At 44.4% G+C, this 26,101-nt stretch overlaps 1 protein-coding gene across 2 annotated transcripts; it reads right to left on the bottom strand.

Moving 5' to 3' along the window:
• Window positions 1-21,387, bottom strand: sema3e (sema domain, immunoglobulin domain (Ig), short basic domain, secreted, (semaphorin) 3E). 2 transcript variants are annotated; one of them, XM_053426499.1, is made up of 17 exons: window positions 20,239-21,387; window positions 11,404-11,564; window positions 11,124-11,183; window positions 10,675-10,794; window positions 7,556-7,649; window positions 7,196-7,312; window positions 6,634-6,776; window positions 6,424-6,538; window positions 6,112-6,181; window positions 5,879-6,023; window positions 5,263-5,488; window positions 4,963-5,054; window positions 4,487-4,528; window positions 4,158-4,324; window positions 3,713-3,783; window positions 3,239-3,363; window positions 1-2,507 (listed from the first exon to the last, which is right to left on the bottom strand). In XM_053426499.1, exons 1-17 carry the CDS (start codon window positions 20,351-20,353, stop codon window positions 2,007-2,009), a joined length of 2,364 nt encoding a protein of 787 aa, XP_053282474.1. In that variant the 5' UTR covers window positions 20,354-21,387; the 3' UTR covers window positions 1-2,006. The 2 variants fall into 2 exon arrangements, with proteins under 2 accessions (XP_053282474.1, XP_053282476.1); XM_053426501.1 differs by having other exon boundaries at window positions 3,713-3,780.
• Between the last annotated feature and the right edge of the window lie 4,714 nt (window positions 21,388-26,101).

The following is a 26,101-nucleotide window of genomic DNA, read 5'->3' as shown; positions in this document are numbered from 1 at the left end:
TTCAGTGGAGAATATTTGATTTAATTAACAGGCTTACTGAGTCTCTGAGACAGACTGGCAGGCAAACAGAAAGTCTGAATTCTCACAGTAAAAAAATTGAAAAACTGTAGAAACGAGAAAGAAGACGATCAAAAGCACAACATAGTGAACATAGAGACAGACTAAGGGAGGAAACAGAGATAATTGGACAAATTAGGAGGGGCCAGGGAATCACAGCAAAGCAAAACAAGTAAAGTAAAACATCCAGACAGATAAAAGAGAAATAATAATTTAATTTTGGGGGGAAATGAGGAAAACATTTAAAAAGTCCCTTTAAGGTCCCGTGTTGGGGCAGATCATAACTTATAATGGTCCCTCTCTTTTTCACCCTACTCCACTTTATTGGCTCAGTCTCTTAATGTGTCTGTGTGTGTGCATTTACGTGTGTGTGTGTGTGTGTGTGTAGGTTTGGTGTTCTATGTTATTATTGTGAGAGTATATGTTGCCGTTAGTTATGGTTAAACCACCGAGTTCACACCAGGAGAAGATGGTCCATCCTTTTTAATGCCATGTCAGACACAACAAGTCAATTCAGATCTTTGACATTCAAGGACATTGACGAGGGACGATACAAGGTCAAAAACCAAGCAGTTCTTTTTTTTACTATATAAGAATACAGTAAAGTCAAGAGGGTGTAATATAAAGTGACACAATTAAGAGATAAATAAGGCACAAAAACATGACAAGACGTGATCCTCCAGGTTATTATCAGCATAACCACAACTGCGTCATCATCCTGTCTGAACTTTTTCTCTCATCTCCCCGTTGACTGAACGTTCGTGAGGCTGACTCATCAGTTTCGCTGATGACATGCTTGGATGGTCACCCTGGCATTTACTTCTCCTTCTTCCTCCGAGGGAAATGCGCTGCTAGCGGTGGTCATTATGAATCCCATCTTCAACACTGGTCCACACAAACAAAGGGGGGTGGGAACGAAGGGACAGCAAAGGGTGATAGATGGAAGAAGGAAGAGCCAGTGTGGAGAGATGACTTTCTGAACCCCGTTATTAGTCACCAGATGTGCAGGCAGAAACAACCCTGAATTTGAGTTAAATACAATATACAATACGCAAAGGAGTGTTTGGTACATTTGATCACAATTGTAGATGTAAAATGGAATACAAATAACAACAATATTATACACTTTTCATCTACTGTAACAGGTTTTACAAGTGCTTAAATAGGCATAATTATAGGTAAAACATGCCTATCTCTTAATAGTGGCATTGCAACATCTCTCTGTGTGCATAGTTTACACACACCACACACATTGCAGTATCATAAAGCTCAAAGCATTTTTCACTGTACAAAATAAACCAACACTATATTTTCCAGTTTCTGACATTTAAACAGCTACGGAACTCAGTGAAAACAAAGAGAAATAAGTTATACCAAAATAAGTTTTAAAGGCCATTGTTTTCTATACAGTTTTCTCTCCTCATAGATACAGTAGGAGTTTGTCATATTAAGCAGTTGACTGAGAGGTGGAGCCGAGGTTTGACGGAGGTTTGGTGGAGACAACTCTGTGTGGTTGGTTTCCACAGCTGGGTCGGGGTATAGGGACAGTCCTCTGGAGCTGATGCATTGTGATCCGTCTCTTCAGATCAGACACAACGCAGCTTTAACATTCATCCATCGCTGATGACCATCTGTTCTTACAGAGAGAGTCGGTTCCCAACAAAGAAAGAAGGCAATATTTTTTAAGAAATAAGTGGAAACAATCCACTCGAAGTATTGAAAGACAAATGAGGCCACAAGAGCTTGACAATGTGCTACTGTTGTTTTTGTTTCTGCTTTTGTTGAAGCAATGTGAAAAATCTTTTACACGGTGTAAACAATGTGAGTCTGACCTTTAGACTGTGTGTGTGTGTGTGTGTGTGTGTGTGTGTATGTGTGTGTGTGTGTGTGTGTATGTGTGTGTGTGTGTATATGTGTGTGTGTGTGTGTGCAGCCAGTCTCTGTTCTCCTCAGTTGTCCAAAGTGTGCCTGGGCGCTCGGTTGGAGTTCTCCTCCCCCCTCTCTTTCCTTCTCTTCTCGCCACCTGGAGCAGCATATTTCTTTTTGGTCTTTTTACGTTTTTTATCGGTGCACCACACTTTCTCACAGTACTCGGCGACCCTCTGGGCATCCCCGTAGCCAATCAGCTGGAGAAACTCCTTGTACCACTGCCGGGAGTGGCGACCCGGAGTAGAGGCTGGAACCAGAACCTTGGGGCCGAGGCTGGGGTCCAGTGGGGGATCAGGGGAGGAGTGGCACGGAGCTGCAGCTTTCTCCCCCTCCTCGCCGCTCGAACTGTGGATCGTGGACTCGACCCTCTCCCCTCTGAGCACGTGCAGAGTGACACGCAATAGAGTGTTCACGTATCCGTGCTCCACAGTCTGGCAAACGTACACGCCGGCATCGGAGCTTCTCACGTGTAAGAACAGCAGCCCGTGGGAGATCAGGATAACCCGCTCATCACCCCGAACCTACATGGAGGAGAAATGAAAGTAGATTTTTTTTCTTCTCAATGATTGGAGCCATTTTTCAAGTCTAGCGATTCAGGCAGCTGCTGCATTTACTCTTCTCTCAGGAAGGAATTTTAATTAAAAAACCTGCAGAACTAGTTTGGGATAAATCAGGGGACGTGGTCGTAGATGAAGAGGTTACGCACTCAATATATTGGATTCAAGTTTGGCCGATGTTTTTTCTATGTGGATGTTGGAGGTTCTCCCTGTGTCTGTGTGGGTGGATGATGGATGAATAGATGGATGGATGGATGAATAGATGGATGGATGGTTGGAACAATATCTCTTTCCGAAGACAATTTCCCCATATTATAATTACACACAAAAATGTAATTATATAAATTGTTCACTAATTAGTTTGTCCATTGATCTTATTTAGATAAATGGAATTTCCTTGAGCTCAATCGCAATGAGGTGGTGAAGTTGAACCTCAACACCGTATTCACAGCTAAACATCAGAAAGCGTTTTATATTTCCCCATATTTCTTATTAATATTTATGTGATTGTCTTATCTGTTATCTTGAACAATTACCATTTTGTAATTCTTTATTTCTGATCACCTCCCCTCTGCTGTGTTGCTTTCATTTACTGGTGTATTGTATCTTATCATATCTGTTTATTGCGTAATGTAAATATATTCATTATGTTTACATGTGTATTTGTGTTGCATGCATTGCTGCATCTAACTCACCTCACGTCTCCCTTCTCCATTCTGGAAGAACCAGAGGACTTTGGCCTGAAGCGATCGAGGGACACACTCCAGTAAAGTGCTGTTGCTCTGGACACCATACACCAGCTTCTCCTCGGATCCTTCCCCTACACACACACACACACACACACACACACACACACACACACACACACACACACACACACACACACACACACACAGATATTATTTAAGGTAGGAAATGCCGTGAGCTTCTATTAAACGCAGTGCATTGTTGTACTGCCGCAGTCGAGAGATGCTAACCTCCCTCACCTGCAACAATCTTCCCAGTCCATTAGGTCTAGTGCCTCTGGAGAATAGCATCATTTTGTTGCTTTTATACAGCATTCCTGTGACAATTTTGTGTTACTAGTAAATACACACAAGCGTGCAACTGCACACACACACAAACACACACACACACACACACACCGCATAGTCATTTTATATCCTCACCATCAATTTGCAGCCCATTGCACAGCTGGACGGCGTTTCCATGGCGAACATCCTGCCGCCTGAATCGTCTGCTGAGATGGGAGAGAGGGAGGCAAAGGGAGAGTGATTTTGAGCACGTGATGAACGAGATGGCTGAAAGGAAAGAGAGGAGGAAAGCAAATGGAGACAAAGAGGATAAATACAGGAGGGGAAGGTGATCAAGTGCATACTGATACACTGCACTTGGCAGCCATGGCTACCAGGGCCGGTGATAATGACTTGATTAAGCAGCCTCGGAGCACCGTGACATTCGCCGGGGCGAGATGATGGGATGGAAATGCACCGTTAAACTGCTGATCCACACACACACACACACACACACACAGACACACACACACACACACACACACACACACACACACACATACACAAACATCTACAGGAAAAAAAAAAAGTGTACTGTTACCTCTTGGTGTGGACTCCAGCGGGGTACAGCCGGGAACAGGTGAGACCATCCCAGGCACAGTAGGGGTCTCTGGCCAGACAGCAGTCAGCACACTCAGAGCCATAGAGGTCACACTGATGCAGTCTGACCTGGGCCACCCCGACCTCCGACCCCACGTAGAGCTGTTGCTGTAGATCCAAAGTTATCGGAGAAAAAAGTGTCATATGTTACAGTCACATGTAGGCTACAGTACATCTAAATGAATTATAGATATGCTGCAATGTTATCATCTTGTGGCTGAGCAACAGAACTGCAGGAGTGAACAGTGGCGATTCAGACGCTGCTCTTACCCTTTTAGACGATATTATGATCTCTCGTATCGGTGCCGACTCCTGAAAGTGGAAACGATTTTATGTTGTTAAAAAATGAAGTTTAATCAGTGGTTTTTCATTCGGTATGAGAGCACAGTTCTTTGTCTTTTCCAGCTTCCTCTCATGCTCCTATTCATCCCGAACCAGCTCTTAATTAAAACGCAGATAAATGCAGCCGTTGCATGCAGACCCATTTTTTCGAAAGTGACTGATCTGTGAAGCATTGATATATGTTCAAATCACGCTGGAGATCTCTCAGCAAGCCTGGCTGCACAATCCCCCTCCGATGCTTGAACGGAAGCAGATCAGCAATCAGTATTCTGCAAGAGAGTCACTCAGGCTGTGTAGAACCGGCAGCAATGGATGTGATATGCATGCAATAGAATGTAGAGCTTGCTCGGCTGCAAAGTCGACTTTCCCTTTCACAGTCGCAACCTAAAAATAGAGTTGCCTACCTTGAAAACTTGCAGCTCCTCCAGCAGCACCTCCTCCATGGTGTCTGTGTCTTTGTTGTAGATGGTGATAACTTTCAACACCACTGAGTCATCTAACGGAAATGAGGCAGAAATGTCACACTGACGCTTTCGACCAAAGTTTTACAGGGAAATCTGAACAAATATTCTTTATTTTCAACATTATTAATAAATATCAAGTTCAGTTCTATGTGTGGTTCTTAGTGCAACATTGTGTAACATTCAGATACGTTTTAATGTCTCATTTTTGCAAAGAATTATCTACGGCCTTCTTGTGTGTACCGGTGCCGATGTACAGAACGTGGTAGTTTCCGTCCTGGGCCTGGACCCTGTCCACGGCGATCTGGGTCAGTTTCCTCCTGCCCGGCTCCGTCTGCAGCAGCACGGGTTGATGGTGCTGGGGCCGGACGGGACGATACATCACAGGATGAGAACGCACAAACCGCAAAACCTCATCAGGAAACTCCTTGGAGCTGGAGAAGCCACCGCCATTGACTTTACTGGCACACTAGTAAAAAAAGAGGGGGTGGAAGAGATAGAGAGGAAAAGGAGGAGTCAGAGGAAGGTCATTAATGTGGGAGCCTTGTGTAGAGTGTAGTAAAAGATGCTTGGTCTGGCTGAAGTAGTAACAGTGCTGTCACTCTCAGCTGCTCTACATGCTCTCAGCTATGGCTGGAAAATTAGGCTAAGAATGTATATAAAGATTTTTATAAATTGATTAGAATCTATATCGATAATTATCAGGATAAATGTCACATTATCATTTCAGTTTAATGTTTAAAGACTGATTCCTGCTCCTGAGTGAAGGTAAAAAATGATATTGCAGTAATTATTGATATTGTTTTCTTGCCCAGTCACTCTGAAAGGACATCCATCATGGACACAATGTGAAACTCACAGATCCAGGTCGGGGGTAGGGGACTCTGTCCTCGTAAGGGCTCCAGCGGTGTTCAGGTCTGTCTCTGTAGGCGAAGGGGCCGTTGAAGGCTGCTCTGATGTCCTCCATGCTGTACACGCACACAGCGTAGCCTTTAAACACCGCACTGCAAGATAAAGTTTGATTTGGGGATTTGATCGATGTGAAAGTTGTGGCTGTGAAATGAAAAAACACTGACGGAATCTGCCGCTCACCTTGTTGTGCTGAAGAGGCCAAAGATTTCGGGGTTCTTCCCGTCCTTGTTCTTGAGAACAAACACGTCCTCTGAAAACACAACATGCTGAATTTAGCCTCATGTTAATACACACGTAACAATGTTGTCATCTTTTCTTCACTCTAATCGTAGTGGCTGTCCCGCTTGAGGAAACAACTGGTGTAAATTAAAAATGTTTTGCTTTGACACAGGCTGCCGCTGCTGCAGGTCAGACACACAATGCAACAAAAAGCCTTAATGCCGTATGTTAAGCATGACAAATTGAATACAAGAACCTTCCTCGTAGCCATACCGAGATCATCGAAGTGAGTGTCGATGCCGTTTTGTCCAGCCACAGAGCAGATGAGACGTGTCTTCAGGAAGGAGCTCCATCTATTCACCAGCATCCTCTGTCCTCCCACGTCGTTCTGAGAGATGAAGGCAGAACCAGGTTATGACTGTTCTGTCAGCCCACTCGGCCGCATTGTACCCTGAGACGTTTCTACAGCATCTGCACTCTCACCGCGCACACTCGCCCCACTCGGGTGTACACCGCCTTGTTGAGTCCCTCGGCGTCCGCCTCTCGCTCGGTGAAGAAAAAGTAAACTTTGTCATCGTTGCTGTCGTCGTTGTCGGGAATAACTGCTGAGCCCACAAATTTAGGTTCTGTAGCAGGAGCATATTTGAACAAAAGGCCTGAGGTCAAACATAGAGTCAGTTTGAATGTGCTCTCTTTGTATTTGTTTCATAGCAGGGATTTCTTTAGGAGAATTGAATGTGTGACACAAAATAGATAGATTCAATATATTAGATTTATTCATGTGAACCAAACAGCTACAACACTATCACGTTCAGTGTATTAAATATTTAAATCTCTGCCGGCATCACATTTTAAGACTTTAACATTTAAAACCAACTCATTTTTGATCACACTTTAATTAAACTACTAGATTTCGACAAGTCTAGAAAAATGGAATGTGCACAGCACCACTATTTTGTCGTTTGTCACCAGATCTACTGTATCTGTTTGCACTCCCTTGCATTTAAAGCGCGATGTGATCATTTGTCGTGTAATGCACACCGACCGCTGAGCTGCTGCCTGTCGTCCCTCTCCGTGCGTGTGTACGTCTGGTTGTTCAGTCGACACAAGGCTCCGTCGTTCTCCCAGTAGTCTGTGTACAGGCCAATGTACAGCTCCCCTCCTTATGCACACACACACACACAGACACACAACACAAACACAATCATGAATAGACAAACCATCAAAACTACACCCTGCTTTAGTTGTGATTAAAAAACTGCTATGAGAGATGACCACAAGAGGGCAGTGCTGACTCGTTAGAGGTACAACAGAGTCTGCAAACCTCTTCATTGTTGGTAATCAGGTGTTTACAGAGGAATGAAAACATGCATTTCTGCCTCACAGCTGTGCGTCTAGCTCTTACTGGAGAGTGTGGACGTGCAGGGACTGTTGGGGTCGAACGGGCAGCGTCCTCTGCCGCTCGTGACACTGTCCTCTTCCAGAGCAAATAGCCTGTCCTGAGAACAACACAGACAAGCACAAGGTTTTTTTCATGCAAATATGCCTGATCATGATCTAAATGGCTTTTAACAGTATCCAAACGAACCTGCAGGATGTGAGTGGTGGGAAAGAGAGACAGAGGGAAATGAAAGAGGATCAGAAAAGTGATGGATGAGAGGGAGGACAGGAGACAAATGAGAGGGGGAGTGATAGATTACCGAGGGAGTGTGAGTGTGTTTTAACAGCTCCGCTCTGCTCTCGTATCATACTGAGTTCACTACGTCCTCTGATCTCGCTGGCCCCCGGCACAACACACACACACACACATGTACAGGTACACGTACACACACGTACACACACACTGTAGAACCACAGCTCTTGTTGTGGGCCACCACCGTGTTTTTAGCTGTCAGAGGATCAGAGAGGAGGTTGTGTGTTGATTTATGAGAAGCCATGGAACCATGCTGTGCTTTAACGGCAGCAGCCCGGTGTATGACTGCAGCAGAAGTCTGTTTCTGGGTTAAACTCATCCATCATCAAATGCGGTCTATCAAAACTAAATGAAAAATAGGTCAAGTTGACCAAATCATTTATGTGTTGTAAACTGATATGTGGAATTTTCAGCGTGTCACAAAAATCAAGCGTTTTCCTGTCATTCACTGATCTGGAGAAGGTTACGCACACGTTTATCACATCACGTCCTGGTGACTGCCACTTCCTGTATATAAAGTCTCTTTGTTCACTGCAGCTAATACAAAATGCTGCAGCTGGATAGCAAACTGGTGCCAAAAAAAGAGACTCACTTCATTGGCAGCCTGTCCTTTAGAATGGATTTTTAGAGTTAAGGCTCTGTCTGGTTTAGGCCCCTCCTTGTATCCCATAACTGCTCGGACGTGTTGCCTGAGATCATGAGGCGAAACACAAGTTTTTGCTTAAAACTCAAAAGTGACTGTCCGAGACATATTAGAGCCCCCAGACGTTGGAACGCCCTGACCATGGAGATAACATCTGCTAAATCACTAACCCTGTTCAAATACCGGAAAATGTTCAAAACATAAAGCTGCTTTTATTATTATAAGCAAATTCCTTTTAAATTCATCTTTATTATATATATATATATATATATATATATATATATATATATATATTAAGGTTCATGTTGGTTTGTTTCTCGACAATTAAAAAAGTCCTCTATTATTGTTCCTATAGCTTGTATAAATATTTGATCTGTTAGTCATTGGTGGCTGGGTAATGTTATTAATATTGTATCACTGTGTAAATATTGTGAAGCTCAGGTTTTGTAGTAATTATAGGTTAGATGTAATCTCCTACATACGTAAGTATAAAAATGACGTGAGGAAATCTGTTCGAGAGCTTAGGTTACATAAACAGAATGCAAACAGCCGCAGTATTGATCCAGCTTCTCTCACTCTATGAGCATTCCAATGATGTGAGTGATGGCTGTGGTGTGTGGTTCTTGTTTGGAAGGTGTGACCGGCCTGGTCGCTCTACTGGACAAGTGTTGGAATGTAGAGTGGAAACCCTCTCCCCAGCTCTCACTAAGAAGGACACGCCCACCAGACCCGACCATGGGCCTGCAGCTCCGTGTTGACGCTCCCTGGCCCCAGACAACTCACTAGATTTGTCCCAAAATATGAAAATGAACAAATGTGTATTTTGCCTTTTAAAGGCAAGGGGGGCTTGAACCGATCCCAGCCGACACTGGGCGAAAGGCGGGTACAGGTCCAACAGTCCATTGCAGTGCTGAAATATGGAGTCAAATAGTGAGCCGCCAATTAACCTGAATGAGTTTGGTCTGTGGGAGGAAACTCTCTCAGAAATCCCACCCAGACACAATGAGAACATGCAAACTCCACATAGAATGACTCCAGCCATGGAATGCGAGGTGACAGTACTACCCACTGCAGCCCGCCCCCCAAAACTGAAATAGTGGAGAAAATTAATAAAATGTCTCATGAAGACAACCAGAAACAACAAATTGAAGACAAGCTCAACTTGGGTATAATAGATCGCCCTAAATGAGACATGGGATATGAACAATAATGAGCCAACAATCCTGCTGTAGGTCATTGGAATGGAAATACCAAGTGATAATAAATAGTTTACCTGCTGTAAGCTGTGAATGCTCATTTGCTACGTTGTGTACGTATCTAGTGCGGTGGCTCAGCTGGTAGAGGTCAAGAGCTGCTTCAGGAACAACACCTGGTGTGAAATACCTTTGCAGTATCCTATATGTATACATTGTCATCAAGGACAATGTATACATATATATGTATACATACATATATAACCATCAAGGAGCAGCAGAGAAACGACAAGAGTAAAGTTGACAGGCTAAGTTGGAATAATAAGCACACATGTTTTTTTTACTGGCCATAAAATGCACTTCAGATAATAAAGGTTGCCGACCTCAGCACCAGACACACAAACACCGCACAAACACCTCGACAGTTCAGTATATATCGCATTCCGAAGCACCCACAGCCAGCTGACAAACCCATTTGACTCGACTCCTTGAAGACCATTAGACTTCACTGACATCACATTTTCCCCCCCCCCCCCCCCCCCCCCACAGGAAGCAGCCCCTGGCCTGTTCTCCCTGTTAACCTGTTTACCTGTTTACTAGTCCAGTCATGATACAATTGTGTGAAACCATACTTTCCATGTGAGGAAAACGATGACTCAGTGCTTTCTTTTTCACTATCTGTCATCATCTCTTCCTCACTTCAGTCCTTTTTGGTGAGTGATTAAATTCAACTAGCGTGTTCCAAGTGTTTTACAAGGAGTCAAATCTGTACTAACATGTCTTTCTGACCAAAATGTCAAGAAAGAGTGAACAAGGTTCTCGCTGTTTAAAAAGAGAAAGAAAACGATGTGAAATTTGGCTGACTGTACATTTTTTGCATTTTAATATTTGTACAAGATAAACAAAAGTGACGGGTACAGTAAATAAAGAGGAAGGTGAAATTCCCCCATAGTTATTTGAGATATTTATACTATTATCAGTTGACCATAATTTACCTGTCCTGAGTGTCCCACCCTGACCAGGCTGCAGACGGGGTTAAACGCTCCTGTTCCGCAGACCAGCAGATGGGTGTGGTTGTACCGCTGCAGGACCTTGATGTAGTTTGCACACTCCAGCTGTTGGAGGAGATGCAAGGATGAAACAGGGGGAGGGTGAAGTTGGTTGAGTAAAAGGTTGTGAGTGAGGATTTGAGGCTAAACAGGGACAGACATCGAGCGGTTATGGCACCATTAATAACAACATTTCAGGTTAAAGAGAGGTTGATGTGTAGTCGGATATATAAATCAATCCGTATTGACAGTATCTTTAGTCTATGTATGACAAATTAATTATACAGTTTGTACAAGTTCTAAGTCAATGCGTATTATCATCTGGGAATTTCTGCTTTACCCTGCAGCCAAACTAACAATGCTCTGTTGAAGTCACATAGTTCTAAGTCTCTTACCTTTTCTCTGCCCTTCATCAAACACTCCTCTATCTGAGAGTCCGTGCTGGCCCACTGGATCTGAAAGACGATACATGTTCACAATAACGTTTCAATCTAAATAAAAAAGTATTTTGGACATAGTCAAAAGTTTGTGTCAAAGATTTGAGGAGCATTTGAGGGAAATGACTGCATAGCTCAAACAATCTTGCAGGGTTCTTATGTCACTATGAACAACTGCTTTATACTCAACACAGGCCCATGAACACACACATGTGTCACACACACGTGACAGGCCTACCTCTCTGTGGTGTGTGTTAACCTGGTCCAGACTGAGGGAGAACAGAGTATTCCTGGCCCCCACATACAGCCTCTCGTGGCCCTCGTCCAGCATCATGGTGTGAGGCTGCAGAGACCTTCCATGTGCCTGGAACACCCAGGTCCTGTTCAGCTGCCAGAGCTCTGCACAGACGACAACGACACACACACACAGATATAAGATTAAATATAAAGATAGATCGATAGATAGATAGATAAATAGATAGATAGGTGTGTGGATGGATGGATAAATACATAATTTAGACCGTCAACCTCTATTTTGTTGCAATAAAGAAAGATTAGTATTGTTGTTATTGAAAGTTGACAGCCAGATAACAAGAGCAGAAAAATGAGTGGTCAGTGCTCAACATAGATTTATCTGGTTGTCATTTCACATGCTGCATCTGCGTTTGCCTCTTGCCTGTACCGACCAGCAACGATCTAACCTGAACCAAACCCCTCCCTCCAGGGATTTCCCACTGCTCCAGGCAGTAGCCTGTGTCTGCTTCCCGATCGCTTCCATTGCCAAGGGCACATTGCATGATGTTTTTGATTCAGAGCTTTCCCAAGAGAACAGAGGGGAACGACAGGTTATCCTTCCATCTCGCCTCATGTGGCACCATCGCCTCCTCTCCCCCGCTTCAGAGCTGCTTCTGCACGCCATTGGCTTCAGCATAGACCCACAATGCATCCTTTTTTACCTCATCGCTCAAAGTTTGTATGCTAACCCTGACCCAGCTTAACTGGGAAGACACAGGCAACCATGAAGGTTTTAGCAGACAGAAGAAGAAGGATGCGAGTAACTCGGAGCCACTTTCAACTGTGAGGAACAAGTCTCTTTATCAGCCATTAGTGTGAGATCAGCAGCCACAACCTGTCAGTTGCGCTTTATGTGATTTTACTTTTAAGAGAAAGCAGCGGACTGTGACGGAGCCGTCGTTTTTAATATAAACTCCAACTCAACGATGCAATCACACGGCTTTGAAATTATCTTTTTCTAATCCACCGTAGAATCGCAGTTGATTTGCTCGCTCGCTGGCGCGCACACACACACACACACACACACACACACACACACACACACACACACACACACACACACACACACACACACACACACGCATGTACAAACACCCCAAGTTTCACCCGCCTGATTGAACCTGACAGGCTGCCCCCCTGTACCTGCGCTCTGCGAGCTTCTGGAGAGCAGGGTTGAGGGTGAAGGATTTTTAAGTGCAGCAACCCCAGCAGCGTGCACTTCCTCTGGGCTGCGTCGAGCTGAAAGGCCTTTCATTAACACATGGCCGAGTCCGAGCCGGTGTCCTTGTAAAATAACAAAGGGGGCTCTGGTGTGCGTTAGCAAAAAGTTCTTGAGACCTTTTGAAAGAGAGATTTAAACAGACAAGTCCCGGGGTTCATGATAAAATTTATAGCACGAGCAGCACACAGGCTGCCTCCACTTTACCCTGTCCATGCATATATCTTTCTTTAGATTATAAGGGGGGGGGGGGGGGGGGGGTAACTCTCATCTATTTAATACTATGTCATCCTAACCTCAGATCGTGTTGAGGTGTCTCTTCATGCTGGGGGTAGCGTGGGGTAATCATGCGGTTTGTTTTTTCTAGATTCTGTGTATTCTTAGTGATACTCGAGCTCCCAAAGTGAAAGAGTTCGTCCTGTTTCCCGAGATTACTCATTGCAACAGCATGCGCTGTGCGGAAGGTTCTATTTGTTTAAAATGGGATTAGGTATCCACAGTGGAGTGGGCGACATGTGTACATTTAGCTGCTATTAAGGTTTCTTTGCCGGGAGACAAGCGACTGTTTGTTTGAGAAGTGTTGGCTCACGGGCTGGTTTTGGGTGGCAGAGAGGGGATGTGGCACTGGTGCTCTGCCAGGGCTCAGACATACTTCCTGCAATTATCTAATCCACACACTCAACACGCTCTCTCTCTCTCACTAACCCATACACAAACACTGTCTCGCTGCCTCCCCACAGTTCCCTCTGTGTTAACCCGACATTAGATCAAGAACAGTCCTTTCAAACATTCCTTCTCCAAATTTTCATCATGTTGCTCCCGAACAATCAGTCAAATCTGCTCCCACTTATTTAAAAGACAGACTCAGACGTCTTCTTAAAGTGACTGAGTAACAAGCTTTTTACTCGTCTCTGTAATAATGATGAGAGGCAGCTGATTTACCTTGGTGTGTTGTATGTACACACACACACACACACACACACGCTCCTTCACACACAAACACAGCTGTGTGGAGAAAACTATACCATAATTAGCAATGGAGGAAGTGCGCAAACATTTAACTGAAGTACAAGTACGAACAAATACTTTAGGACATGTATGTAAGTACTGTATTAACTTTTCTACTGGAGTAAAATTAAGTACTTGGTTTTAAATATACTTAAAGTATTGAAAGTAAAAGTAATTGATGAGTGTGTAGCCTATTCCCCTAAAGCATTGCTCTACTACATCATTATGGGTGAGTCTCCTCTGGATCCATCTTAGGAGTTTCTTCCTCACCAAGTTATGATTAATGGACCAATTATTACGATTGATTACTTTTAAAAATATAAAAACAACGTGAACATGCAACACAATCATAGAAAGTACAGATATCTGTTGATATATGATGGGGAGTAAAAGCAAAAGTATACCGGATACCCGATACATGGAAAATATACAGTGACTGTAAGTAAATGTACTTTATTACATCCCCCCACTGACCATAAACACCAGACAGAAAGAAAGAAAGACAGAAAGACAGAAAGAAAGTAAAATAGAAAAAAAGAAAAAAGACAGAGAGAAAGAAGTGATGAGAAACAATAATCAGGTTCATAATAAGGAACGTGTTGATTACAGAGTTGGTGAGAAACAGTTGGTGAATCTCCCGGTAACACTGACACTCTGAGAGATGCTTCAATGCTCTTTCAAAGGTTTGTCCTCTGTCATTACCAGTACCAGACAGATCCAACCACTGCTCAGACTGACGAGGGGAAAGAGGGGATTTCCGTATTTCCCCTTCTCTCTCCAAGTTTCTTCCCCCCCCATCTGCAGCCAGTGATGGATCCTTAGCCCCCAGCTGCAGGGGGGTTTCTCCACCAGCCAACGGAGCCAGGGAGACACTCAGCCCCACCGTGATCCCACTTCAAATGGAAACTGGGAGGAAAAGGACTCCCCCTAGACAGAGTTTCATCGTCTGTCTGAGTTGTGATGAGATGCCTGAGATGATTTGGTGAAGTGAAATCCAAATCGACATTGTGATTTCCTCTAAATGCACGTATGGAAACAAAAATATTCTTATCCCAGACAGAACAGTATGTGTTTATGGCGTGTGTGTGTTTGTGCGTGTGAAGTAGCAACCAACTTTTGATTATAGGTCTCTTTTCAGCGTGTGTGCGTGTGTGTGTGTGTGGGGGGACGGAGATGAATGCACCTCGGAGATCATAAAAACAATCCTCAGGAAACTGAAAAACACAAATTAAACTTGCTCCCATCATTTGAACCGCTGCCAGTTCCAAGCATACATTTTCAGTTAGGGATGAAAACCCATGCCATACAGGCATAAGCCTTCACGTTCACTTGTTGGGTAATGGAATTTGTGTTGGCGCCGAAAGGAAGAATTATTGGAGTGAGTTAAAGAGGACAAGAAGAAGGAGGGAGGTTGTTCTTCCTCCCCGTGCTGCCGGGGCACTTAGTGCAGGCCGGGGAGCTCTCGGGGGTGGGGCCGGGAGCTGGAGAATTGGGGTGTTATCCCATTGTTGGTGTATGGCCTTGTGGATTTGAGCCGTCTTGTGTGAGGGGGTATGATGTCACTCAGCAAAATGAAAGCCACATGGTGTATTCGAGGAGGATTAACGGAGAGAGAGGGAGAAACAGAGAAACAGAGAAAGCAAAGTGTGTTTCTCTGTTAGTATAAATCAGGAAGATACCGGAAAAGTGACTGTTCAGATCCGGTGATACACGGAGGACATAGTGCCCATGAGCAATTGCCAACAAGTTCTCTGTCCTTAATTTAAAATAATATGAATTCTATTATACTCTTTATTGTCATTGTTCTTATTATTGTTGTTGTGAGATTTTAGTTTTTTAGTTTTTAGGCTTTACATCTTGATGTCATGATTTCCCCTTGCACTTATATGTTACTTGGATGGAAAATCTATAATTACTATAATAACCTATACATAACAATTGTATATCTTTTTTGTAAATGTGTTATTCCATTTATTTCCTCTGAAGATTGATTCCAGATGAAGGGATTTCCTCTAGGTTCATTCTCTGTCCCCTAAAGTGGAATAAAGAAAGACAAGGTTTGCTTTTAACTGCCGGCCCACAATAAACAAAATCCCCTCGGTATTTGTGTGTCTTGAAGTGCTCACTGCACTTGTCATCCTTCATCCTTCTCTTTCCCTCTCCCCTCCTCTTGTAATATCTTTTTGCGACATAGTCTCTAAAGACTGGAACAATCTTCTTTTTTTTCCTCGGTGCCTGCTCTACTTTTCCCGTCATGAAGTGAACTCATCTCCTCTCCCCGGTCCCTTTACTGCGAAAAGGTCAGAGAGGATATTAGACTTTCACCAGCTGCCTTCCCCTCTGGACATCTCATTAATGAACTCGAGAGCACACTCATAACACAATGGGAGAGAAAAGGACGCTGGGATGTACACGGATAAAACGAGAAAGTGCGAGAGAGAGAGAGAGAGAGAGAGAGAGAGAGAGAGAGAGAGAGAGAGAGAGAGAGAGAGAGAGAGAGAGAGAGAGAGGTGAGTGTAGGAGGAGGGCAGGGGGTTGAAATAATAATATTTATCTTTCCTTCGCTGGCCATTTTGCAGTGATTTAATAAAAGGCATTCAAACCATCCTATGTTCAGTGTGGTAGATGTTAATCACACATTAAGACTAAAAGATATTTACTCCTCACATGATGCATCAGCTTAAAAAAATCCTCTCATTTGATCCCAGACTGGCTCAACTTCAGGTCACAGCGGTATCCCCCGTCCAAACACTCGGAATAAAGTCTCCTACAGCCACATCGTTTCAAAGCTGTAAAATATATAGAGGGTTTCATCCTGTCTGTAAAGGCAGGTCTGAAATTACAGCTCAAAAGGGGGGTTTCATACAACTGTAATTACTACCTGAGTAATCCCTGTGTTCACACGTGCATATACCTCACCTCCTTTTTTTGCTTGAATCTCACAATTTCCCAGTGTGGGCTGAACGAAAAGAGATGTCGACAGAATTGAGCGACCGGTGTGTGTGTGCGCAGCTTCATGTGCACACGTGTGTTCTCATTCGTTAAGTCTTAGCGGTGGGTATGTGGCTCATCAATAAGTAATTTGTTTTGGCTCTTTTCTAAATGAGTACGGCCTTTAAGTAAACTCGTCCTGGTCAAACACAGAATAAAAATGTTATTACTGTGAAAGGGTCAAGTTTTCTTCCAGCTGTTTGCACAATTGTATTTTAACACCTTGCCTTCAATCAGACACGTTGTCAGAAGAAAGGAGCCTTTCTGCAATAATGACATGCCGACACGTGTAATTTACCAGGAATGTGACAGTTTTAGGACAGGTTTAAGAAAATGTTTTGCGAAGAGAAGCAGAAGCTCTTTAACACTTATATCTATACATTCTAAAAAATGATATATTGCTGTTTTCTTCCCCTTTGACGCCACTGTGCCATGACAGCTCTGGGCAGGTTTTCTGAGGGTGGGGGCCAAACTTTCCAAAACAAGAGTTGCTGAATTGAAATGAATTGACATGAATGATTAACATGAACTGGCAGCCCCAGCGCAGCCTCACCTTCAGAGATATGCACAAAAACAACTGAACTATGGCGGACTGGGCAGACATGCATGATGAAAGCGCTGCAGAGGAGTCAAAATAAGTCTAAGTCTGGCCACCCACCTGCAGCCTGCCTTGACCCTGACGCAGGCTGACAGCACAACAGCTTCATTAGCAGGAGAATTGATGGTTGTCTTAAATGAAGTAGTGATTTCCCTCCACAGGCCTGACGGTTTGAAAGAAGCTGCTGCCAAGATCCCCTGGACCGTGCAGATCCAAATCTCACGGATCTGTTTCCTAGGGTACGGGACATTTCTGTGGTGAAATCATCTCCCAGCAGGACACTTCTGCTTATAATAGTCAAGGATTTAGGGATTGGCTCAAAGTCCAAGAAATTGAGGTGTATTATGGTCTGTGCATAGGCTTTGTGTCTTTGGAAGATGGTCAGGCAAAGATTAGCGTCATTTAAAGACGGTCAAGACTGTGATTGTGTCGTGTATTCGTTGGAGTAAAACATGTTGGTATGTGCTTAAAACACATAATGACAGGTAAACATTTATGATGCCTATCTTTTGGACACTCAGACATTCTCAGAGAGTCCTCCAGATGTGTATCTTATTTGCACTCTACCTTTTTGGGATGACCTTTGACCTAGGGAGTTGTCGTGACCAGCTGGTGGATGGAATGTTTTTGACCAATGTGTATTCATGTTCGGACACAAAAACGTGCCCTTATTTAGTCAAACATCCCATAAGGGGACGTCATTTACCTGAAGTCAAGGGCGGAACCAATGTCCCTATATAACTGTGTGTAAGACCCCCGCATGTCAGATTTTCACCATTTCGCTGTGTGATGTCTCCGGGTTTCTAGATGCCCGTCCTGACCTGCAAAACTTCTGTGTAATAAACTTTGTTATACTGAAGGTACTAGGTCTTCGGAGTCCTTTCTTCATCATCAACAACTTCTACAACATCATCGACCTCTCGGCTACATAGAATATACGATAATCGTAACCCAATCCTCAAAAAAAATTGGAACTGAGTTAATTGAGAGTGTAAGAAAAAGGATGACTGGGATGAAAGTGAGTAAATGAGAAACAAATCTTCAGTGGTCCAGAAGTCTAGACAAGAAGATGGGGAACAGATGAAAGACCGAGTGAATGATAATTTCACACCACGTGTGAAGCCCGGCTCACTTCAAAGCCTGCAGTGATCTATGCTGCACTAAGGTCTTTTCCGAACACGTGATGATGTGCCGCGAGGGATTCATTCCCAGAAACCAGGAGAAAGGTGATCTGTCTTTTTTTCCCTCTTTTGAGACCTTTATTGATCCCACACTTGGAATCTTCCCATCTGAGCAGAAGCGGGTTAAAAATACGTCAGGGCTAATATTATTTTCAGCCTTGCATTATCAATATCTCGCTCAGAATAGAGAATCCAGTTTTTCCATCCTGTTTTGATACCAGATGTTATGGTAATATTTCTGTAGTCCTAAGGGTGAATAGTAGAAACCACATCCCACTCCACTCCAGCTCCCTGAACTGCATCCAAGTCATCGGGGCGTGAAGTATTCACACGATTCCACCTGTCTATGTGTATGTGTGTGTGTCTCTGTGTGTGTCTGTGTGCGTACTGTATGCATGAGTCTGTGGGAATTTCAGGGAGTGGGCAAAAATCCCTGGCAGAGCCCATGAGGCTTGTATTAAGAGTTAGATGGTTTTCATTCCATAATGATAGGATCCAACTGCAGTCTTTTTTCACAGTGCCGTGTGCTAGCCACAACATGTATCAGAGGAGCGAGAGAGAGAGAGAGAGAGAGAGAGAGAGAGAGAGAGAGAGAGAGAGAGAGAGAGAGAGAGAGCGAGAGCGGGGGAGCCGTGGGATGTCAATCACAGCAACAGCTTCACCCCCAGGCTCTAACTGAATTGCGTGATGTATAGAAGTTTCAATCATGACAGCTATTTTATGACAAAGCACATTATAACACACCTGCTCATGTTAGCTGATGTATGAGCTTTGCTTTTATTATGGCCCGTAGTCCCCGTTCTTTTAGTTTTTCCTGAGCTCAGCATTCAATTTAATTTGTTTTCCACTTCCCATCACTTTTCCCCGTAGGCACTTTTCTTTTTTTGGACTGACAAATTTGACTGGCATAAATGGGACATTCATTAAAGCAGCAAACCTCCCTCGCAGAGATGCAACAGATGAACCAGACCTGTCAGCTCTCATAACAGACCCACAACTACTTATGAGTTATTGACCATCCAAATTCCACACCTATATTCAACCATGGCTAACAGGCTTATAAGGAATCGTTGCTGTAAGGACCAAAGAAGCTGTGTGAGGACCAAAAAGCAGCAGCACGAGTTTCACCTCCAGAGATAAAACCCTCATTATTGACCGAGAGATACGCAGCATACCGGTGCCATCCATATCACACACTCCCACACATGTAAACAGGCATATTTTTATTTTCTCTCGCAGACACATGCACGGTCTTCTCTGGGCCTCCCTCATTCCACCGCTATGGCCTGACAGTAAGCTGCATTGTGAAATCCTAGCCAGCGTAGCCGGAGGACCAAAAGAAATTACGAAGATGCTCCCTGGACATCGAGAGCCAGTGAAAAAAAGACCTGACAAGCAGAAGTCGTGCCTCCTGGGTTCAACCCTGCATGGTGACCTTTTTGTTTTTTATATTATTTACATTATCTTATTGTATTATATGAATTACATGGTGATCATGACTTCCAACTTTATTAAACTCACTCACAGAGGATGCTTCCTTTCTTATCACTGTGGATTTCCTTCTGCGCTGTTAAACCTCTGCTATTCTCAATCTGCACTGAAGCCACTCAACAGATTGTTTTGACTGAGGCTGCGCTGATGGTTCCAGTCAGTTTAACAGAGCGTGCTGCATCAGCTAAAGGCTTCTTCGCCCGGTGTAACACAATAGAGCATCTGGGTTGGTGCAACACAATCCTCTGTTGCCAAAGTGGATTAAAAGCGATTACAAAAACACATTCTTACCTGTGTGGGAGAGCCGTATCCTCGGGTAGAGGCTGTTGGCTGTGTGAGCCGTGCCCGGCAGAACCACACACAGCAGCATCAGTGTCAGATACACGGTCCTTACGCACTCTTCCATCCTTAGTGAGACACACGCTCCCCGCTCGTCTACAGAGAAAACATGTAGGTCCACTCAGCGGGAGGCGCAAAGTCTATAAGAGGAGACAATCCCACAGGTCTTTGTGAGTTCTTTGATGAGAGAGAGTCTCATGGGTCTACTTGGAGGCAACAATCCATTTTCTGATGATCACAACTGTGTGGATCAACTATAGACGTGGCTCTGCAGCTTCTATACAGTCTCTGCCTTCCCCTATAGCTGTCTGCTGAGAGCTGCATCCACCCACAGCCTCAGTGGACAGGCTACTGCTCCGGCTACTCTCCTTGTTTGGTCTCAGTAACCAGGGAGAAGAGAAGTCCAGTTGCTACATGCACGCCGCAGTGCCCACTGCTCTCTGTCCATATGTCAGTCCGTCTGCCTGATTGTCCGTCTGTATGCCCGAGCTCAGACGTGATCAAATATGAATATAAAATTTAAAAAAGGAACTCAGTGAATCCAGCAAAGATGTTGGAGGAGCTGATTTCCAAAGCCTCAGTGTGGTTTGGTTGTCGCAGGCAAGGAAAGCAGGAAGGCAGGGCTGGAGCTGCTGTGTCTTCAGGCTGCGTTCCTCCTCTTGTGTCCACTGGAACCAGTCACCCTCTGGACAGGAGCCCAGGAGAAGGCAGGAGGAGTGGGGAGAGGGGAGGAGCGGGGGGGAGCCTCGTGCCTGGCGTGCAGTCTCTCTGCTCTGAGGAGGAAAGTGAAGCTCAGGCTCCCAAACTCTGCTCACGCTCCGACAGTCAGGGAGGATCCCAACCTCAGCTCAGACCTCAGTGAGTCAGTTAAGATGGTCTCTACCACAGCTACTGATCTGGGCAGAGGCCAACTGCCACAGTGTGTGTGTGGGGTGTGTGTGTGTTTGCGTGTGTGTGTGTGTGTGTGAGGAGACGCCTGTGTGTGAGTGGTTGGTTAGTGTGGGGAGTGTGTATGAGCTTGCTGAAAATTGCCTGCTCCTTCCTCTCAGATTGTCTTGAGGTGTCTCTCGCCCTCCCAGGCAGACAGGCTCCGTGAGACCCTCCCTGGCTCTCCCCTGAGAAATACTGCCGCTCCTGTCACTCCACAGACCACCCCTCCTTTCTCCTCCTCTCCCCTCACCCTCCTCCTTAACCACCTCCTTTTTTTCCCTCTTCTCTTTATTCGCATTAAGGTGGACCCCAGCCAAGGTTTTCAGCCTCTTAACTCTTCCACTTCTTTCATTTTCGGTCATTGCCCTCTTGTTTGTGTGTGTGTCTCCATGTGGATAGTCATTATCACTGTTACCATGGATTTTCACACCAGGTTTCTTTCATCGTGAATTCTTTCTTCCCTCTGCTCATATAATCTCTCCCTCTGTTTATCTGTCTCGCCTTCTTTCACACCTCAGCTCTGTAAAACCCAGTTATTAACTTGTCCTTGTCCGGCAATTTACCGTTTGAAGGTTCACGCCAGGCTTTTAGTCTGTCTGAGCAATGAGCTAGTTTCTGGTCTATTCTTCTCAGTTGTTTACCTGCATTAGCATTAGCACACTTATTCAGGTATTATATTGTCTAACATGTTGAGCTCTTTGACACACAGCCTTGTGCCGTGTCTGTGCAGTCTTTTGATCCGTCCCAAGGTCGGCAGCTTTCAGAATGCGACTGAGAAACACAATTTCACATGAACGCATTCGTATAAAATGTCAGGCAACAGGATTCGTTATTGAATTTTGCACGTATCCCTCAGGAAAGTCCCACAGGCATCCAGTTACTGATGCACGGCTCTTTGCACGGCCCTTTGAAATACATCTGTTTCTCAGTCTCTCTCTCATGGCAGTGTGGTGACACCAACATTATGTCATACTGAGAGAATTCCAAACAATTGGATTTTTATGTTTCCCTTAATATGTGACTGCACAGTGGAATATAAACTGTATATATTTAAAAAATGTCATTTGTAATTAATTAGATTGTTACATATTGGTCCCTATATTTTGATCAACAGCAAAAATATATGATAAACTCATCCAAAGGCAAAGCAAACAAGTAGAGCAGAATAAAAAGGATGAACAAATAAAGGTGGGACTAAAACAAGTGAGATGGATATGCATAGTGTGAATATCAATCTAAATATATACCCATCGACAACTGTCAAGCCTATAAATTAAGATATATACAGAATTGGAAAGTGATTGCATTAAGCTGTAGCAGCTGCATCCCCCCCAACCCCCTGCATCACCCCGGGATCTGATGACTCCTACTCCCACGTTGCACCTGTTCCCCCGCCAGAACAGGAGGACTTTGTGTGTGTGGAGGTCTCCTAACATACACTCTCCGTGTTATCCCAGTGCCACGGTGCAATTATAGACCCTCATCTGTTGTTGAGAGTGAAACAACTGTCAGCTTCCTGGGCGCCGCCGCTCTCCGGCTTGACGGTGACACACATTTCCATCAGTCTGAACCTCGGCAATTAATGTGAGAGCGGACGCCGGAAGATTTTCTTAATCCACCAGCTCAGATGAATAGTTGTTTAAAAGAGGCTAATGCACTCGGGCCTTTGGGCGCAGCATCCACTCACTCGCGCCCGGCTCCTCCGTGACCGACAGCAGCTCCACTTCCTTCTCCCTCTTTAATGGCAGTAATCAGTCAGAGATCTGCCTCATACCGCAAAAGGCAAGAGGAACAACTCTCCACCTCTCCACTCCTCCCTCCCCAACACCCCCCTCTTTCACTCTGTCACCGCTTCCATCCCCTTCTCTTGATTTGTGTTACACTCTCAGCCCCTGATGTCTCCATTAGCACGATTCCCCTTGTGCTCTGGCTCGTGCCAAGGCCCCTCCCATGCAGCATTTCTTCACACGGTAATGTTCCTGTCCACTTCCGTTTAAATTCGGCCATCTTACGTGCGTTACTGGGATTCCACCTATTCCTGGAATTTGTATCCAGCGCGAAGAGCACTGTGAAGAAACTACTACAATATCGTGCTCGGATTTCAAGGCAACATTCATGGTCACATTGCCTGTCATCCAATCCTAAATGGCTCCTTTCTTCGGCAGCTGCTTGAGGAAGCCCTGGTGTGTGAAACGACCGTTTGATTGAGTGCTGATGTCTTGTGTTTGTTTGAATAGGCCATGTCCAAACGTCTGGCGGCATATCTTCCATGCTCTCTGAGCACCCAAAATATTTTCATTCATGTTAATGCCGTGTCAATATCCGCCCTGTTCGGCAAGAGCCTCTCTCTCCCCTTCCTGCTTGCCCCCCCCCCCCCCCCAACACAAACTGTTTATGTCCATGCAAGTATCTGGAACTGTGTGCATTCATCTGCATTATGTTACTGTGTAAGAGACAGAATAACTTTAAGACAAACTCTGCTTGTATGTGCCAATACGCATGAAAGTGTGTGTATGTAAGTGTGTATATGTTAGTGTGTATATCCACCTCTGACTGCCTGCAGGGTTTCCCTCTGCTAGAGAGAGAGGTCAGGCCTCTGGTGTCCCGCTGCAAGAGAAGGGGTGCTCTGAGGATCCAGTGTTTCAGAGCCTCATGAGATACTCCAACCGTTTACACAGGTGGCTATCATATGGAGACTGAAGATTGTCCCCCTGGCGTACACACACACACACACACACACACACACACACACACACACACAGGGAGAGACATCAGTCAGAATTTGAAGGCGGGTAGCAGTACTTGTGTCCTTGCTATTGACCCCGTGATTATTGTTCATCGCTCGTGTTTTTGCATAAAATCTCACCAAGACACACAGAATGATCCCACTTCTGAAATTCACAGCCTCTGTCAGACAGCTCAAGTTGCATTGTGTGGGACAGCACGCAGAGAGAGAGAGTGGATGATCACCACAGATAAACAAACCAGGAGAGAGGCAGGCAGGCGGCAGAGAGGTAGACCTGCTCTGACTGAGAAGCCAGGCGTGTTATGGTTGGCTTAGCTGCGTCTGCTCATAGTGTGATCATTATGTTATAAACCCACTGTGCTCACCTTAGCACATCAGAAGTCGTACTTAACGCTGCGACCTATCACATATGTCTGCAGTCGCTGTAAGTGGAAAGACGTCTGTATATATTCAGTTGCGCTCTATTTGCTAGCATCTCTCCTACCGAGTGCTGGGAACCATCAGGTGAGACCCTAAGTGGGTGAACGTCTCACATGAGTGTCCAGGGCACCAAAGCGTGGTAAATAGATTTCCCCTCCGCCGAATACAAAAGACCAGGATGTGTCATTCAATCGCGGTCGGCCTCAGAACTGCTATGTGGCCACCATTTTGGCTTCCTGTAATTGAGCTCCCAGGACATATTTCTTAGTTATAGGGTAAGTAATGGGAAACCCAGGGCTTGCATTCACAGATGGTGAAGAGGAGGAATGGGTTACACCTCTGGTGTGATATGTGGAGGTGACCATCTGGCCTCATGTGTTCTTGTCCATCATCATGGCAACCATCACACAATCTACAGGTCTGTGTTTGTGTTGGGGGGGGGGGGGGGGGGGGGATGCATGATGCATGTCCTGTTGGAGCTTACGGGTGAATACTGGCTTGTGTTCGCACATGTGCAGAAGAAGAAAAAGCGCGCTGAGGTGGAATCCCCCAAAGCATTGTCCCTCTGTGACATGTCTGAATTGATGTTGCAAAAACAAGACCACTTGAAAAGCTTTTTCTTTCTTTTAAATGTCGTGTGTGACTCTGTCTCCACAATTTGTCTGAATTTGAGAGAACGTTGACAAATGAAGACTAAACATCTGCCTATATCATCGTAACTGCTTATCTCAACCGCCACTCTGTGATTTACGTAGAGTAAGATACACTTAGATTAGCAGTAAGACTAAAACACAAGGGTGGATACTTTTTTACATTTTATAAGTTTATGATACCTTTGGTTACAAGTAAAATGTCTCCCTGTTAAAAAATACATGTTCTCTGTGTCATTGTGGATGTATAAGTATCCGGTGCTCTTCAGTGTGTGTGATTATAGAGTTCCCATGTTTCTCCTGAAACCTCTGTGTTTATGAAATATGAATAGCATAAAAACCACATGTGTATTTAATCAGATTACTGCCCTGCTCCTTCAAGGTCGGCCCCCCATGAGCTGCAGCTTCAAGGGAAATGTTGTTTCACTTTATATCTGCCTCCAAATCCTCGGGGATCACAAGAACATAATGGTTCTGGTTTTTGAATCTTGACATTGATTTGCTCAAATAATCTGTTGAATAAACACAGAGATGCTATAAAGAAACCTAAGGGACACTTGCACCTCCACCAAGGCAGATTGGCTTCTTGACCACCTTATTGTATATACATGTGGTGCGTCCGACATAAGCTGGAATTTCACAAATGTTTTGCAGCTGTTTAAATTAAACACAGGCAAAATATCCATTCCCTGATACAGTTGAATAGAACATTTGTTATTGTACAGTAACTCAATAAAGATCAACTCTACGAGTTCTAAGTTATCTACTGATGTCTGACTTAAAAATTCAAATAAATATTGTTTCTTGAGAAATTCACAAACCGCTTTAAGTAAGTAATAGGTAGAATACGTTGTATTCTCTTCTGGACCTATCCTTCCAGTAGGTTCTGTGGTAATCTGTTCAGAAATATAACCCCTTCGGTAGAGGTAAAGACGAGATATGCAGGGAAGACAGAAACTAGAAAAAGATGGATATGCACATCCGTCAATTAAGATTGTGAGTCCTACTATGGGTGTATCTGTAACCTGGTACATGTGTCTCTGAGGAAATTACAGGTTATGATATAGTG

This window comes from Pleuronectes platessa, chromosome 7 (assembly GCF_947347685.1).
Source record: "Pleuronectes platessa chromosome 7, fPlePla1.1, whole genome shotgun sequence".
NCBI classification, from domain to species: domain Eukaryota; kingdom Metazoa; phylum Chordata; class Actinopteri; order Pleuronectiformes; family Pleuronectidae; genus Pleuronectes; species Pleuronectes platessa.
Note: the sequence above shows the minus strand (reverse complement) of the source record. Positions and strands in the feature narration are given on the sequence as shown.

Excerpts from the sequence above, each read along its gene's own strand:
- sema3e (XM_053426499.1), bottom strand. The coding sequence starts at position 20,353 with ATGGAAGAGTGCGTAAGGACCGTGTATCTGACACTGATGCTGCTGTGT. Across the intron at positions 10,795-11,123 it reads TGATGAAGGGCAGAGAAAAG|CTGGAGTGTGCAAACTACAT; the intron begins GTAAGAGACTTA and ends CTCCTCCAACAG. Across the intron at positions 3,784-4,157 it reads GCTGGAGTCCACACCAAGAG|CAGACGATTCAGGCGGCAGG; the intron begins GTAACAGTACAC and ends CTCCCATCTCAG.